At 44.4% G+C, this 16,152-nt stretch overlaps 1 protein-coding gene across 2 annotated transcripts in view; it reads left to right on the forward strand.

Moving 5' to 3' along the window:
* GNPTAB (N-acetylglucosamine-1-phosphate transferase subunits alpha and beta) overlaps nucleotides 1–16,152 on the forward strand; it is a 97,964-nt gene that overhangs the window by 13,707 nt on the left and 68,105 nt on the right. The window contains exon 1 of one of the 2 annotated variants that reach the window (XM_004418023.3): nucleotides 6,563–6,798. The exons of the other annotated variant lie outside the window; for it this stretch is intronic. Coding sequence (XP_004418080.1) covers nucleotides 6,682–6,798 — 117 coding nt within the window. The 5' untranslated portion in view covers nucleotides 6,563–6,681. Of the gene's footprint in view, nucleotides 1–6,562; nucleotides 6,799–16,152 lie in introns of those variants that run through there. 2 annotated transcript variants of the gene reach the window in all.

Here is a 16,152-nt window from a genome sequence, read left to right on the forward strand (position 1 = left end):
TTTTTTTAAAGATTTTATTTATTTATTTTTTTCCCCCAAAGCCCCAGTAGATAGGTGTATGTCATAGCTGCACATCCTTCTAGTTGCTGTATGTGGGACGCGGCCTCAGCATGGCCGGAGAAGCGGTGCGTCAGTGCGCACCCAGGATCCAAACCCGGGCCGCCAGCAGCAGAGCGTGTGCACTTAACCGCTAAGCCACAGGGCCAGCCCTAAAATATTTTTTAAAACTTGCTGGTCAAATAAAAATCATCTGCAGGCAATAAGTTTATCATGTGTAACTTATGTTAAATTATTCTTTTTAAATGCCTGATCAAAAGATTAGGCTTTTTTTTTTTTAAATCAGAGATTTAAAAAATCAGAGAAACATTTTTTTTTCCTCCCCAAAGCCCCAAGTTGTATATCCTAGTTGTAAGTCCTTCTAGTTCTTCTATGTGAGCTACTGCCAAGCATGGCTACTGACAGATGAGTGGTGTGATTCTATGACCAGGAAATGAACCCGAGCTGCCAAAGCAGTGAGAGTGCTGAACTTTAACCACTAGACCATTAGGGCTGGCTCCAGAGAAACTTGTATTATATTTGAAGTTTTCCTAATGTTAAAATAATCTATTGGCTCAACAATAAACAAACTAACAACTCAATTAAAAAATGGGCAAAAAACCTGAACCGACATTTCTCCAAAGAAGATATACAGATGGCCAACAGGCACATGAAAAGATGTTCAACATCATTAACTATCAGAGAAATGCAAATCAAAACCACAATGAGATATCACCTCACTCCTGTCAGAATAGCTAAAATTAACAAGACAGGAGGGCCAGCCCCGTGGCTTACCAGTTAAGTGCTTGAGCTTCGCTCCTGGCGGCCCGGGTTTGGATCCCAGGCGCGCACCGACACACTGCTTCTCCGGCCATGCTGAGGCCGTGTTCCACATACAACTAGAAGGATGTGCAACTATGACATACAACTATCTACTGGGGCTTTGGGGGAAAAAAAGGAGGAGGATTGGCAATAGATGTTAGCTCAGAGCCGGTCTCCCTCAGCAAAGAAAGAGGAGGATTAGCATGGATGTTAGTTCAGGGCTGATCTTCCTTACAAGAAAAAAAAAAAAAAAGACAGGAAACACCAAGTATTGGAGAGGATGTGGAGAAAAGGGAACTCTCATACACTGCTGGTGGGAATGCAAACTGGCGCAGCCACTATGGAAAACAGTATGGAGATTCCTCAAAAAATTAAGAATAGAACTGCCATATGATCCAGCTATTCCACTGCTGGGTATTTATCCAAAGAACATGAAAACACGAATGTGTAAAGATATATGCACCCCTGTGTTCATTGCAGCTTTATTCACAATAGCCAAGACTCGGAAGCAACCTAGGTGCCCATCAAGGGACGAATGGATAAAGATGTGGTATATATACACAACGGAATACTACTCAGCCATGAGAAATGATGAAATCCAGCCATTTGTGACAACATGGATGGAACTTGAGGGTATTATCCTAAGCGAAATAAGTCAGAGGGAGAAAGTCAAATACCATATGATCTCACTCATAAGTAGAAGATAAAAACAACAAACAATTACAGAGACAGAGATTGGATTGGTGGTTACCAGAGGGGAAGAGGGGAGGGAGGAGGGCTAAAGGGATGATTAAGCACCTGTGTGTGGTGATGGATTGTAATTAATCTTTGGGTGGTAAACGTGATGTAATCTATACAAAAATCGAAATATAATGATGTACACCTGAAATTTATATAATGTTATAAACCAATGCTACCTCAATAAAAAATTAAAAAAAAACTATTGGGAAAAGAACATATTGAAAAGAAAAAATACTTCTCTTGATTTTGTTATGAATCTTGTAGTTAGAAAATTGAAAAAGTGCACTAATAAAAAGCATATAGCGATTTTTTTTTTCCTGCCGAAGATTTACCCTGAGCTAACATCTGTTGACAATCTTCCTCTTTTCCTATGTGAGCCACCGCCACAGCACGGCCACTGACAGATGAGTGGTGTAGGTCCACACTTGGGAACTGGGCCTGGGCAACTGAAGCGGAATGTGCCAAATTTAACCACTAGGCCACTGGGCAGGTCCTAGTGATTCTTTATTTATCTAATATTTTGGGAATAAGGTGATCAGTCCATTTCCATAAACTTCATAGTTTACGAGAGCCTAAGATATTAAACCCCCAATTTCTCCTATTATCAATAATTGCTCCATTTTGGAAACATATCTAAAATATGTGTTGCATGCCTGCTCCTCCTCTGTTGTCCCCCATCTAGAGAATCAGCACCTTCATTCACTTAGCTGTCCGTGCCAAAATTTTGAGTCACAACTGATACCCTCCCCCTACCATAGCCAATCAATCACCAAGTCCTGGCAGTTCAACTTACTAAATATACCTGGGATTCTTTCCCTTGACATTGTTCAATCTTCCTCCAAGCCACTATCACCTCTTGCCTGGACTCTCCAGTAGCCTCCCACTTAGAGTGTTAGAGTTAGAAAATAGAAACACAGGATGTCCAGTTAAATTTGAATTTCAGATATAAAACAAATAATTTTTTTAGTATAAGTAAGTCCCAAATGTTGAAGGGGATATACTTATACTTAAAAAAAATTATTTGTTGTTTATTTGAAATTCAAATTTAACTGAGTGTTCTGTATTTTATCTGGCAACCCTACTCCTAGCAGTCTCACTTCAACTCCTCGGGTCCTCTCTAACCCATTTTCCACATCACAGTTATGATGATTGTTAAAATTCCTATCTGATCATGTCACTTTTTAGTTTATTAAAATTCCTCATTATCCTTAGGATTAAGTCCTTTATTCTTAATATGGCCTTCAAGGCCCTGCCAACCTCTCCAGCTCCATCTCATTGCACCTGCAGCCCCTCTTGCCTTAGATTAGAGACTTTGATATGGCAGCCCTACATAGAATGTACTTCCCTTCTTACCTACCCCATCCATCTTTAGTCCTTAAGCCTCAGCTTCAGTATCACCTCCACCAGGAAGACTTCCCTGATCTCCCAGATGAGGTTAGTTCCCCTGACAATACTAACTCAATACTTATTTGCCCCTCTAGAGCGTAAATTCCAGGACAGCAGGGAGTATGTCTTCCTAGGTTATCCTTCTAGGTACCTAGGTCACTATAGGTAGTCTCAGTGCCTGGTAAAATGCCCAATACAGTGTTCATTTATAAATGATGAATAAATAAACACTAAACATTATCTGAACTTTTCTCAAAGATTGGGTTCACCACTCTATGACCCGTTATCCCATTGTTCTGAGAGATACTGGCACCTCCACTCCTTCTCTCTGCTCTCACCTCTGTCTACATTATTGACCCCAAGACAGTTATACTTTTTGAGCCAGTTTGGCTTATTTTTTTTTTAAATATCTTTTCTCTCATTTTTCCTCAAGATCACCTGTTAACAATCACTTCTTGCTTGGGGGAAGGACAGGAAAGGGAGCTCCTAATTTGTTTTTTTCTTATCTGCTATTGACCGAGAACCCAAATAACAAAATTTCTCAGAATTATATATATCAGATTTTGAGCGAGAGACTGAAGGATTCTCCTAAAAGCAAAACACCTCGGTTTCAGTGGGTTCCTGACACTCTTTTTGGTTTCTTGTTTTTTCCGGCTCTTTTACATTACCAGATAAAAGATTTCTGGATAAATAAGATGCCACTGTATTTCTCCCACTGTTCAGATACTGATAGTTTAAAATCATTTCCACAAATTTCATACTGCTAGTTTAATCTTCTTGCGGGTTTTTTTTTTTTTGCTGAGGAAGATTTGCCCTGAGCTAACATCTGTTGCCAATCTTCCTCTTTTTTTACATGAGCCACCACCACAGCATGGCCACTAACAGACAAGTGGTGTGGGTCCAAGCCTGGGAACTGAACCCAGGCTGCAGAAGCTGAGTGCTCCAAACTTTAACTACTAGGCCATCGGGACTTAATCTTCTTGAAGTGCAGACTTCATCAGTTCATTCTGCCGAAAAGCCGCATTGCTTATAGACAAAGTTAAATATTGTTTTCTTAACTTTTCCCAGCACTTAAAATGTCCCAGGCACTTAAGCACTTACCTGCATTATTTTACTTAACCTTCCTAAGAACTCTATAAGGTAGCTACGACAGGTGTATCGCGTTACACCCACATTTATTTTACTCAAGTTCACCCATACAGCTCAGGAGACAGAGAGTGAGCAAGAGCAAGGTGTCTAGAAGAAAGGACTTTGACAATACTCCTGACACCCTTGAGGCTCTCTGGTTGGAGCAAAAAGAGATAGAAAAAAAGTTTTAAGGGTAACTTGCTCTACAGCAAAGCATACTTAGAAGCATAGATTCTAGGCAGGGCCAGGATGAGGGGCCAGGATTAGGAGAGGGAGGCGCTTGCCTTCGGCACAAAATTTAAGAGAAAGCCAAAAACCCACTAACTGAGATGAATAATATTTTAATGCAATATTTAAAAAGACCAAAACTAATGCAAAATATCCATGAAGAACCAAATATCGAAATTTTAAATAAAGACAGAATCTAACCCTGCACTTGCAGGACTTACCTCCCCCTAATCCCAGCCCTGCTCCAGAGCCTAAAGAATGGGTTCGAATCTCAATTCTGTCATTTACTGGTTGTGTGATGTTAGACAGTTATTTAACCTCTTTATACCTCAGTTCCTTCATCTGTAGAATTAGGATAATAATGGTGTTTACCTCATAATGTTGTTGTGAGGATTAGATGAACCCAGCACATGGTAGATATTAAGTAAATGTTGGCCATCATTTTTGTGGAATCAAACCTCCTAAGAGAGTGCAGTTGAGTGGTAGATGGTTTTATATCTGTTACCATGTTTGAAAAGACCTCAGAACTGTATAAGTGTCTTGCACAATTGCCACAATCTTTGTCATGTACATATAGCTTGTATCAGCTTCTCCTGAAGAAGGATTAAAAGAATTCACCGAAAAGCATAAACACCTCACCTTGGATCAGAGGGAAGATAATCTCTTTTGCAAGCCTGTTAATTCCATCTAACCATTTTGAGTATTTCCTGAAGGTGGTTTCGAAGATAATTTTTAAAATGCTCTGAATGATGGCAACACTGGGGAAGTATATTGTTTCCCAGGATAACTAGATTTAAGACAAAAATCATATTAACAAGGGTATACTGGGAGAAAAAAAATTCTCTCCAATAAGAAGCTCTGAGGGGAGGCCCTCCTAGAAATCACGGGATGCAAAGTAGAGTTAATTGACCACCCCTGCTGTGGTTCCCTTCCTGTACAGCGCAAGATTTCTATCATAATGAATTTTCTGTACTTAGTGGTGTAGGGGAGCAGAATTTGCCACCTCAAGATGTGTCTCTTTAGCATGAGGATTATTTTGGACTGGTTATTCAAAAAAAAAAGAAAAAAAAAGCAGACCTGGGAGAAGCTCTGAAAACCAAGTAGAGGTTACCCTTTCTAAGAGACATTTACATCTGTAAGGGAAATCTCCATTTGTTAAGGTGTCTCCCTCTCTGTACCAGGAAGAGAAGGATGACATTGTCTCTAGAAACTCTTATCACTGCACATGGCAAGGACTTAAATCTGAGTAATAACCTTACTCTTGTTTACTGTGCTTTTTCTGATAACCTCCCATAACTGATTCTCCCCACCCCCAACATCTTCCTTTGTCTTTAGCTGAAGATGGTATTGAAGGTGGCCACCTCCACCATTCTGCTGAGTTACTCAGTTTTCCTGGGTTTCTCCCATGTATACATGTTATTAAACTCTTTGATTTTCTCCTGTTATTCTGTCTCATGTAGACTAAATTCTTACACCAGCCAGGAGCATCTAGAGGGTAGAACAATTCTCTTCCTCCCCTACAGGGGTTTATGTGTTTATCTACCCAACTAGACTCTCCAGGAACAGTGGTCTGGTCTAGTTCATTTTTGAATATCCGACACCAAGCACTATGCAAGGCAACGGACACTAAATACATATTTAATAAATAAATGCATAACCGAATTTTGGTTTTGGCACATTTAGCCCAAAGGATTCCTCTTTCAAACAATATGGTACGCGCTGGACTCCTGCTTCCCTATCCTCCCTGCAGCCCCGGGGACAGGAGCCAGAGGGGAAAGGAAACCCGTTCAGCATCTCCTCTTAGCGCTGTGAAAAGTCATAATTTCCCAATTATTGTCAATGCAGAAAGGGTTCTGTGCACAAAAATATTCATGGCATTATAGCGCCGTCTGCGGCACAGCGTCCTTGCAGAGACCGGTCCTCTCGAGGTTGCCTGCCCAAGCCAGTGTGCGGATCCCAGCCCGAGAGCCCGCCGCGCACGCGCACGCGCAGACGGGGAGGGCGCGCGCCTGCTCTCCGCCCCTCCGCCCTCCAGGTGGCGCTGGCGGCCCCGCCGCCGCCGCCACCGCCTCCTGATGGGCCCGACCCAGGCGGCGCGGGCCGCCTCGCGGGCCACGGGTCCGCCTCCGCCTCCGCCTGCGCCGCGCCGAGGGCGTGGGTTCCCGGCTCCCGGAAGCGGCGGCCGCGGCAGGGAGCCGAGCGGGCGTCCGTCCCCGGGGCGGCAATGCGCGGCGGCCGGACGCTGTGAGCTGAGCGCGGCGGCCCTGCCGGGGCCGCTGAACGGCGGCTGGTTGGGGCGGCGGCGGCTCCTCGGGGCGTGGCGTGGCGGCGGCCGGGGTGATGCTGCTCAAGCTCTTACAGAGACAGACCTATACCTGCCTGTCCCACAGGTATGGGCTCTACGTCTGTTTCGTGGGCGTCGTCGTCACCATCGTCTCCGCCTTCCAGTTCGGAGAGGTGAGTAGCGGCGCGCGAGCCCCGGTGCGGGCGCCTTGACCCCGCGCGACCCCGCGGCGCCCCGAGCCCTGGCGCGCTGGACTCCTGCCTCCCCGTCCTCCCTGCAGCCCCGGGGACAGGTCCCGGAGCCTGGCCTTGCTCCGGAGGCGCCGAGCGCTCAGCTCTCCTCCCCGGGCCCCGGTTTCAGCCTGTGGGGGCGAGAGCTCATCCTCCCTACGGTGTGGGGGGATAGGCTCTCGTTCTGCAGATTCCCTTTCCCGCCAGGTGCCTTCTTCAGGGTCCCCAAGTCATTTGACGTTCCCACTCAGGCCTTGTCCCCCTCCGTGAAGCCCCCTCGCGGGACCTAGGCTTTTTGTCTTTTCCCATTCCTAAATTCTCCTAAATGCTCATTCCCTGCCCCTCTTACAGTTTTCCTCCTCAGGTGTCACCCTTCTAATCTTTTCATCTTGACAAAGGTGCTTTATCTTCTTAATCCTGTTTCTTCTCGATTTTCAACTTTTGTCCAAGGGGCCTGTGTTTCTTTGCATGCGAATTTGCAGTGGGGAGAGTGTATTGGCCCAAAATTTAAAGGACTTACATGTGAAAGGGATTTTTTTTTTCTTTGCACATTTGCTCTGTTATTTGGAAGAACTGTACATCATCACTTAGCCCGTAGAGGCTCTACTGGTAGGTGTGCACACGCTGATGTGAGATTTCTTGGCAGCTCCAAACACTTTTCCCTGTCCTGAGATCAGGTGAGGCTAGGGCCTTGTCGCGTGACCAGGACACGGGCACCCGACCTCTTCGGAGCCAGCACAAGTCCTTGTGTCATGGGATATGCTGGTAATTCAGACCCCAGATCACACAAGCCTGGCCTTTCTTGATCTGCTCCTAGTTAATGTGCAATAAAGTAGTTCGGTTAGACCGTACACTCGTCAGAGAGTCCAAGCAACAGGTTTGGGAGGTGGAAACACCCAGGTTTAATAGATTTTGTGCCCCTCTGGATGTATACTTTAAACATTGTCTTGAATGAAATAACTGTTTGATTTAGGTTGGATATGTCAGTATTGACAGTCTAATACGGTATTCTTTATCTTTAACAAGCGTACGGAGATTAGAGAACACCACTTTTAAAAATAAGTGTCTCTAACAACTGGGAGAAAAGATGTATCTTCAAGTTGTTTGAAATCTGTCTCCTTGTTTTAATTTTTTAAAAAATTTTTGTAGGAGGTTGCAAAGATTTTAAAATTAACAGAATGGTTTTTAGAAAGGCCACAGTATATGTTTGCTTGAAGTCTGTACCCCTGGTGGATTGTAAGCTTCATAAGAGAGGGTGTTGTCTGTTTAACTGGTGTTACCCTGCCCCAAGCATAGTGCCAGGTCCTGCCAGAGCCTGCAGTCTAAATATTTGTTTAATGAATGCATAAATCATATGGCATGATTTCTGAGCATACACTTTTAGTAGTTCTTGGTTCTAGGGGCTAGAAAAAATAAGTCATAAGTAAGGGTGAGAAAGTGCCCCAGACTTACTTGTAAGTGTGGCATATGTACGTAATATTATACCACCTGCTGTTCTATCTTTGTTTCATGTGTTGCAACTTAATATAGTGAATGTATCTGTGCATAGCCAAGTGTCTTATTGCTGATAGAAGTTTTTTTGGCCTTCAGTAATTTTGTTAGCTGTTTATTAACACCCCTGCAGTGTGAAGGTGACTTAAAGGCGTCAGTTGTCAGAATTTTTCATTTTATTTTATTTTTATTATTCTTTTAAAATTACAATAATTTATTTTATATTTTTTGTGAGGGTGTGTGAGGAAGATCAGCCCTGAGCTAACATCCGATACCAATCCTCCTCTTTTTTGCTGTGGAAGATTGGCCCTGGGCTAACATCCGTGCCCATATTCTCTACTTTATGTGGGACGCCACCCCATCGTGGCTTGACAAATGGTGCACCCGGGATCTGAACCTGTGAACCCTGGGTCGCTGAAGCGGAGCTTTCGCATCTAACTGCTGTGCCACCCTGCCAGCCCCCAGAATTTTTCATTTTATAAATTCCATGCGTGGTTATTTGTTTACCAGAAGAAAGACATTTTTCAGTCTTGAAATTGCCATAGGTCTTCAAGTTTGGAACAGACGATAGAAAGGAGAGGGAAAGAATGTCAACAGGTGGCATGGCTCAATACCACTAATTTATTGCCTGTAATTAATTTCTGCAGCACACTGGAGAAGAAGAGCTGCAGGATTAGGTGGACCTGGGTTTGAATGCTGGTGCCAGTATTAATGATCATGATAATAGCTAATACATAGGGCTTACGAGGTGCCAGGCACTCTCTGTACTGCCTTACATGTATTAACTCATTTAATCCTCACAACATCACCCATGTGAGATGGGTACTGTTGTTATACCCATTTTACAGGTGATGAAGCTGAGGCACTTGCACAAGTTAATCCAGCTAGTCCATGGCAGAGCTGGGCTTCAAACCAAGGCATTATGGCTCCAGAGAGGTAGTCTTAAGCACATTTCTTCATGGTCTCTCAAACAGCCCAGCTGTCCCTTGTATAATCTTGGAAAGGCTACTTAACCTCTCTGAACCTCAGCCTCCTCATCTTTCAAATGGAGGCAAGAATACTTTCCTTGCAGGGTTGATGGTGAGGATTAAATAAGACCCGTTATATGAAGCATCTCGCACAGTTCCTTGCGCACAACAGACTCTCATTAAATGATAGTAACTACTGCTACCATTATTATTATTATCATCAACTATTTTATGCCTTTAGTCCTTGTTTTGAAATAAACTCTTGCAATAGAATACTCTCATCAAACAGTTAATATTACCAACTTGTTAATAACTTCACTAACTGTAATGGATCAGAGGACTAAGAAGATCATTGTTAGCTGAGAATTGATTAATATCTTTTCCCCCCTCTCAGTATAAGTGGTATTGGCTGCCACCTTTTGATAAGCAATTTGTACACTCATCCAAATTTTGAGAAAGAAAAGTGGAATTGAAGGAGGGAAGTATTACAAAAACATTTTATTTTTCTTTTAAGTTGAGCCAAGTAATTTCTGGAGAACCATTGGACACTCTGATCAAACAAAAGCCAAGCTGGTTCCAAACCCACTGAGAGGGCCCTCAGGATGGGGACTAATGGCTGTGACTAAAGCGTGTTGCCCTGGGGTGAGGGTAGCAGGTGGGAGCTGGTCTGTTGTAAACTAGTTGACTTGGGCAAGTCACATGGTCTCTGGGAGCCTCAGTTTCTTCACCTACAAATGAGGGCATTAGATTGACTGTGTTCTTATGATCTTTTTTTAGCTCAGAAACTTCTGATTTTAAATATTTGTCCTCTGTTGATACTGTATAGACTTTAAAACAAGTAAAAATTTATTATTTCAAAGCCATTGTTATTTAGTTGAGCCGTTTACATACAAATCCACAATCCCTTCTCTGGAACTTTTGTAACTACTGAATTACCTTATAATTAAACATCAGTATCTTTGACAGTGAAATGTGTGACTATTCACACTCAGTGAGGAAAAGAAAGACTATAAATAACTTCGAGTCAGGTTAGGTCAAGTTTTGCCACCAAATGAGTTCAGGTCAGGTCAAGTTTTGCTGCCAAATAAGATACAGAAAGATCTTCAGTGTTGAGAGCTCTTTGGATTTCAGGATTGTGAATAGAAGATTGTAGATCACTGGTTTGTGTGTGTGTGTGTATCTGTGTGCATGTGTGTGGTGTGTGTGTGTATAAAATATATCACTTCCTTATGTACACTAAGTATGGAAACAGATATCCAAAATTAACTTCAATGAGGAAGTCAGATAGGTTCAGATAGAATCTACCCATACTGGCTGGTAACAGTCCCCTGCCCTCTTTTTTTTTTTTTTTTTGGTGAGGAAGATCAGCCCTGAGCTAACATCTGATGCCAATCTTCCTCTTTTTTATGAGGAAGACTGGCCCTAAGCTAACATCTGTGCCCATCTTCCTCTACTTTATATGGGATGCTGCCACAGCATGGCTCTACAAGCAGTGCGTCGGTGCGTGCCCGGGATCTGAACCGGCGAACCCTGGGCCACCCCAGCGCGCACTTAACCGCTTGCACCACAGGCCGCCCCCTTTCCCTGCCCTCCTTGCTCCCTTTTGCTCACTGGCCTCTACCACCATTTTGGACTAGTGAAATATTATGGTTCAGTGAAAAAGAAGATTGAAACTGGGTTCAGCTCAAGTTATTTTCAGCCTCGGTGACCAGTATTTCATACTGGCCCAATTTCAAGAAAGAAATTAGTTATCGTGTTTATATTTGATTAGTTCGTTCATTGGACAGATGTGTTTTGAGTGTGTTGTCTGCCAAAGGCAAGTAATAGGTGAAAGCAAAGAGACCTGGCCTGCGAGTTGGGAGATGGCCTCTGGCCTGGTTCTAGCTCCACCGTGAACTGTGATCCTCAGGGGTTCCCACACTGTGTGTGTTATTCCCAGCTGCCCCCTGGATTGGGGGCAGCCACTCTGTTTTGCGTAGGTGTCTTTTGGGGGTGGGAAAGCTTTCATTGTTAAAAATAATGTGTTGAAACTTCTAGACTAGATTTCTCACACCCTCATTTTCCTTTAATGTTCTGTGAATATACATTATTGGATGCTTCACATGAGAAAGCATGAACTTTCTTATGCTTTCATGAGAAAGCATAATGACTTTGTGCTACAGAGAAAATGCCAGTGGCCGCACAGAGCCTTTTTTAAATTGTCCCTTTCTTTTGGGGGTTTTGGGAGAGATACACAGCCCAGTAACTGCCTAAGCAAGAACCTTGTCTTATTTCTTGCTGTATTCTTAACACCTAAAAAGTGCTTGGTACCCAGTAGGTGCCAAATAAATACTTGATGGATGAATGAATGAATTTGGGTGATCTTAACCAACATCCCTTTAAGCTCATTTCCAGTAAAGATAAGTTTTCTACTGTGATGCACACCATCTGTAGTTACCTTTTGTTTCTCAGACGTGATTGGTCTGGTTGTACTTTATATGGTAGAAGGTGCTGTCAGAGATACAAAGAATTCTAGTTCATCCTTGGCCGTCTTTGTCTAGTTGAGATGAAGCCATGATATATGTATGAGTAACAATACAAGGGAGTGAGTAATTGCCTGAGTAGGTACACAGTAATTGCTTAGAAAATCAGAGGGAGGGAAGAACATGATGGGTTGAAACATCCTAGAAGAAGTTGAGACTTTTACAAGGAGACAGGAGCTTTTCTTTTCGAATCATTAGTGGTTTAAAATTGCTGCTGGTATTAGTCAGTAGCACTTGGTTGCAAGTGACAGATCCCCACCTCAGACCTGGCTTAAGAAAAAAGGTAGTTTTTTGACTTGTGTCGTTGAAACATATAGGGTGAAACTTCTGGCAGGGTTGGATTGAAGTGCTCAAATATGTCCTCAGGGCTCTCTTTTGGTCCCTGTTCTCCAGCTGTGTTGATTTATTTCTCATGCAAGCTCTCCCCATATGAGAGCAAAGATTGCTGCTGCCAGCTGCTAGCCTACTGGTTTAGTAACCTCAGCAAAAAGAGGGCTTCTGTTTCTCACTAGTGCCAGCTAGACCCAGGGTGGCCTGCCCACCAGGGAATGAGAGCCCTTGATGTGCCCTCCTTAGCCACCTCGATCACCCCCAGAGCCAGGGTCCTGGGTGGGCTAAGTCTCAACTGAACCACGTGAACCAAGAGCGGTTCCCCAGAGGAAAATCACGAGGCTGTTATCAGAAGGGCCAGAGCAACAGATGTCCTAGACATTGGCTGAGTCAACACCCATTTCCTTTCTTTGGCCTTAATGTTGACATGGTGACTGTGATAGCTGTTAGTCCTTCACCGTGTTCTAGAGGATGTAAAAGTAGGTTGTTTCCATTTTTAATATCTCATTGTTAATTACTCTGTCTATGAAACTTGTATTCTTGGGTGGATGTATTAATATGGAGCTTTGTTAAACACAGCTCATGTGCCCTCAAAAATCTTTCTATTATATCTTTACTGTGGTGATTGGATAGTTGTTTGGTTTGACTTACTCTTGGAGTCTAAATGTTGTTGATCTTATTAATGAAATTTAGCCTGTTGTGAGAGAAAAACACTTAACCTGACCTTTTTGCAGCACCTGGCACTCTATGAGTTTGGAAATTCTCACTCCCTCTTTCTTCAGGAAGACCACGCTCCCTTTTCTCCTTGCCCACTCACTGTTCCTTCTGAATCTTAAATGCTGGGATTCTCCAGGCTTTGCTCCTTGGCCACCTCGTCTTATATATGGGAGATAAATGTCCCCCATCTAGACATTTGTGACTCCCTGATTACCAGCTGCTTTGACAGCGAGCTCCAGAAGCACATTCCCTCCTCCCTTGAAAGGAGGAGGAGGCTTCTTTTTGACCCGTCTGATCTACCCCTGAAGTTGGGGCCCATCTCCTGAACATTTGTGTTATGCGAGTGTGGAGTTCCATTAGGAAAGAATACGTAAGTGATGCTGGGTAGGCTACTGGCTGTAATTGTCATCTTCAGTAAGCGCTACTGGTGAGACGTGTAGCAAGTGTCTTTATTTTTATCTCCCACTGGCCCTTTGTATCGGCTAGTAGAGTTGACTCTGCCTCTGCCTCTGGATGGAAACTCTGGCAGGCCTAAGCCTTCTCTTGTCACGGCTAGGTAATAAAAAGTCCTGTGGTCACTTCTTTTTTTTTGTGAGGAAGATCAGGCCTGAGCTAACATCCGTGCCAATCCTCCTCTTTTTTTGCTGAGGAAGACTGGCCCTGAGCTAACACCCGTGCCGATCTTCCTCCACTTTATATGGGACGCCGCCACAGCATGGGCTGACAAGCGGTGTGTCGATATGTGCCCAGGATCCGATCCCGGGCCGCCAGCAGTGCAGCGCGCACACTTAACTGCTACGCCACGGGGTCGGCCCAGCCTGTGGTCACTTCTGATTACAAAGCATAATGTCAGTTCAACAATTAAAGCCTTCAGTCTCATGTCAGAATAGAACATTGTTCTATTGAACAAGTTGAAGCTTCCTGTCTCCCCAGCTCAGGCCTGCTCCAGCAGAAAGCCTACAGTTGAGGAAGGGAGTTTGGGCGTGGTGGGCTGCTTCTCTCTTTTCTCATCAGATGCTTCCCTTTTTCCTCTATAACGTGTTTCTGACCACTCCTGGGTTGGAGCACCTGGAAGAAGGAAAGGAAGTGAGGAGCGAAGTCCTTCCCAAACAGGTGCTGGAGCTCTGTGAGATTTGCAGGTGTCAAAGCTTGTTCTTTCCTGAGTGCTCTCAGAGGGTGTCCTGCAGAGACCACACCCCGAGAACCAAGAGCCTTACTTGCTTTTACTCTGATGAGAACAAAGGCCTCTCCATTTGGGCTGGTTGCTTACTCCTTTCTTAGCCCCCAGGAATCTGATGATCCTGGGAGCCTCTCCTCTCAGTCTGTTTGCTGCTCTGGGGGGCCCTGGACGTGATCTGAGATGACCCTCTGCAGGTACTGTCTTGCGTATGGCCCACATGTGGTGAACAGGAGACCCTTATCCTGTGCTCTGTAGGGGAGGAAAGATATCTTTTTCTTCTAAGTTCTCGCCTTGGGCCCCTGTAACAAAAGACAGATTAACAACTGAAAAGCATACAAATTTATTTAATATAAGTTTTACATGACATGGGAGTCTTCCTGAGGAAATGAAGACCCAAAGAAGTGGTTAAAACTGAGTGTTTTTATGTTAGGTTTGATGAAGAGTGTGGCGAGTTGTGGAAAAAAGGTGATAGAAAAAAAAAACAGTGTGAGCTAAGTGAGGTAAGCTCGGGGGAAGCACGTGCCCTGTTCATTCAGATTCCCTACAGCTTGCCTCTGTCTCCAGGGTTCCTGAAGCGTATACTCCAGGTATAGGGAGGGCACCTCTCACAGAGGGTCTTATGACCTGCTTTAGGGATGGGTCAGAAAATCCTTCCTGCATCTGCTGTTTGTCAAATTCTTTCAGCTTGAAATATCCAGTATGCCAAGGTGCCGTCTTTTGGGGTAGCGTATCCTGAACCCCATCAGTTCAAAGTGGGGGAGTATGGCCTAACTCCAGCATAGCAGCAACCTCTCCCTTGTCCTCAGAGCAGTTAGCCTGCCAGCCCTTTATATTTCTCAGTGTGAGACAGATGCGGTATCCACCCAATTGCACGGACCCAAAGTGAGCCTCTCTTGGTGATCCCATTGAGCCCTTTTCCAGGGGTGAGGTGATGGGAAACAGATTTCCACCTCTCCCCTTTAGATGAGGTAGAGCAGGATTCACAGGATGCCAGCAGCTTCCAAAAGCTCTCCTCTGGATCTTTGCACTGTGATTTGGATGAGTTTTCACTGCCTCCTCAGGAAACTTTGCATCTTGGTTCAACACTTCACTTTGGAATGTTGCTATCTGGTATTTTGGCGCCTCAGAAGAAACTTATTTTTACATGCACAGCTTCACAGTGCAGTTAATTGAGTTTTCGCAGGAGATGAAACTTATTTGCCATTTCTGTACTCAGTATCCTGAGCACAAAGACGTTATCTTTCTTATCTTGGAATCCCTGGGCCCCAGCAGAGCGCTGGAGTCCTTTATTCAGTTAGTATTTGTTGCGCACTGTGCCAGGCCTCTAGGCATACAGCAGTGAACAAAGCAGATAGGTTCCTGCAGACAAGGAGTTTATATTCTGGTTGTGCAGTCAGACATTAAATGCTGCTTAATTACAATTGTGAGAAATGCTACAAAGGAGAGGGTGTTGTGCAAGAGAGCAGCAGTGTCTGGTCTTGTCTAGTGGCTGCGTCATGCAGTTTGAGCTCACCTTTGAAGGGTCAGAACTACAGGCAGAGGACAAGTCTGCTGTAGGCCATTGGTTCTCAACTGGGGGCGATTTTGTCCCCTAGAGGCATTTGGCAATGTCTGGAGACATTTTGGGTTGTCACATCTGGGACATGGGGTGGGGTTGGTGCTACTGGCGTTTAGTGGGTAGAGGCCGGAGATTCTGTTAAACATCCTACAACGCACAGGACAGCCCGCCACGACAAAGATCCAGCTCCAAATGTCACTAGTGCTCAGGCTCTGCAAACAGTGTGAAAGTCTTGAAGTTGGGGTACATTCAAGAAGGTGAAAAAAGGCTCATGTGGCTGGAGGGTGGAGAGCAAGAGAAAGTGTGGATCTGGGGGAGATTGGTGCAGTTGGTGGTGCCCTGTTCCCAGCGCTTGGTAGGTTAGGTGTTCAAGGATTTAGGTGTTTGTCCTGAGAACAACTGGATGCCATTCAAAGTTCTTATGTACTGGCATCTCGGGGGTAGAGGCCAAGATGCTGCTGAACATCCTACAATGCACAGGTCAGCCCCCACAACAGATACTGATCAGGCCCTAAATGTCAGTAGTGCCAA

Source organism: Ceratotherium simum, chromosome 25 (genome assembly GCF_057802395.1).
Source record: "Ceratotherium simum simum isolate JZ-2026a chromosome 25, ASM5780239v1, whole genome shotgun sequence".
Classification (NCBI taxonomy): domain Eukaryota; kingdom Metazoa; phylum Chordata; class Mammalia; order Perissodactyla; family Rhinocerotidae; genus Ceratotherium; species Ceratotherium simum.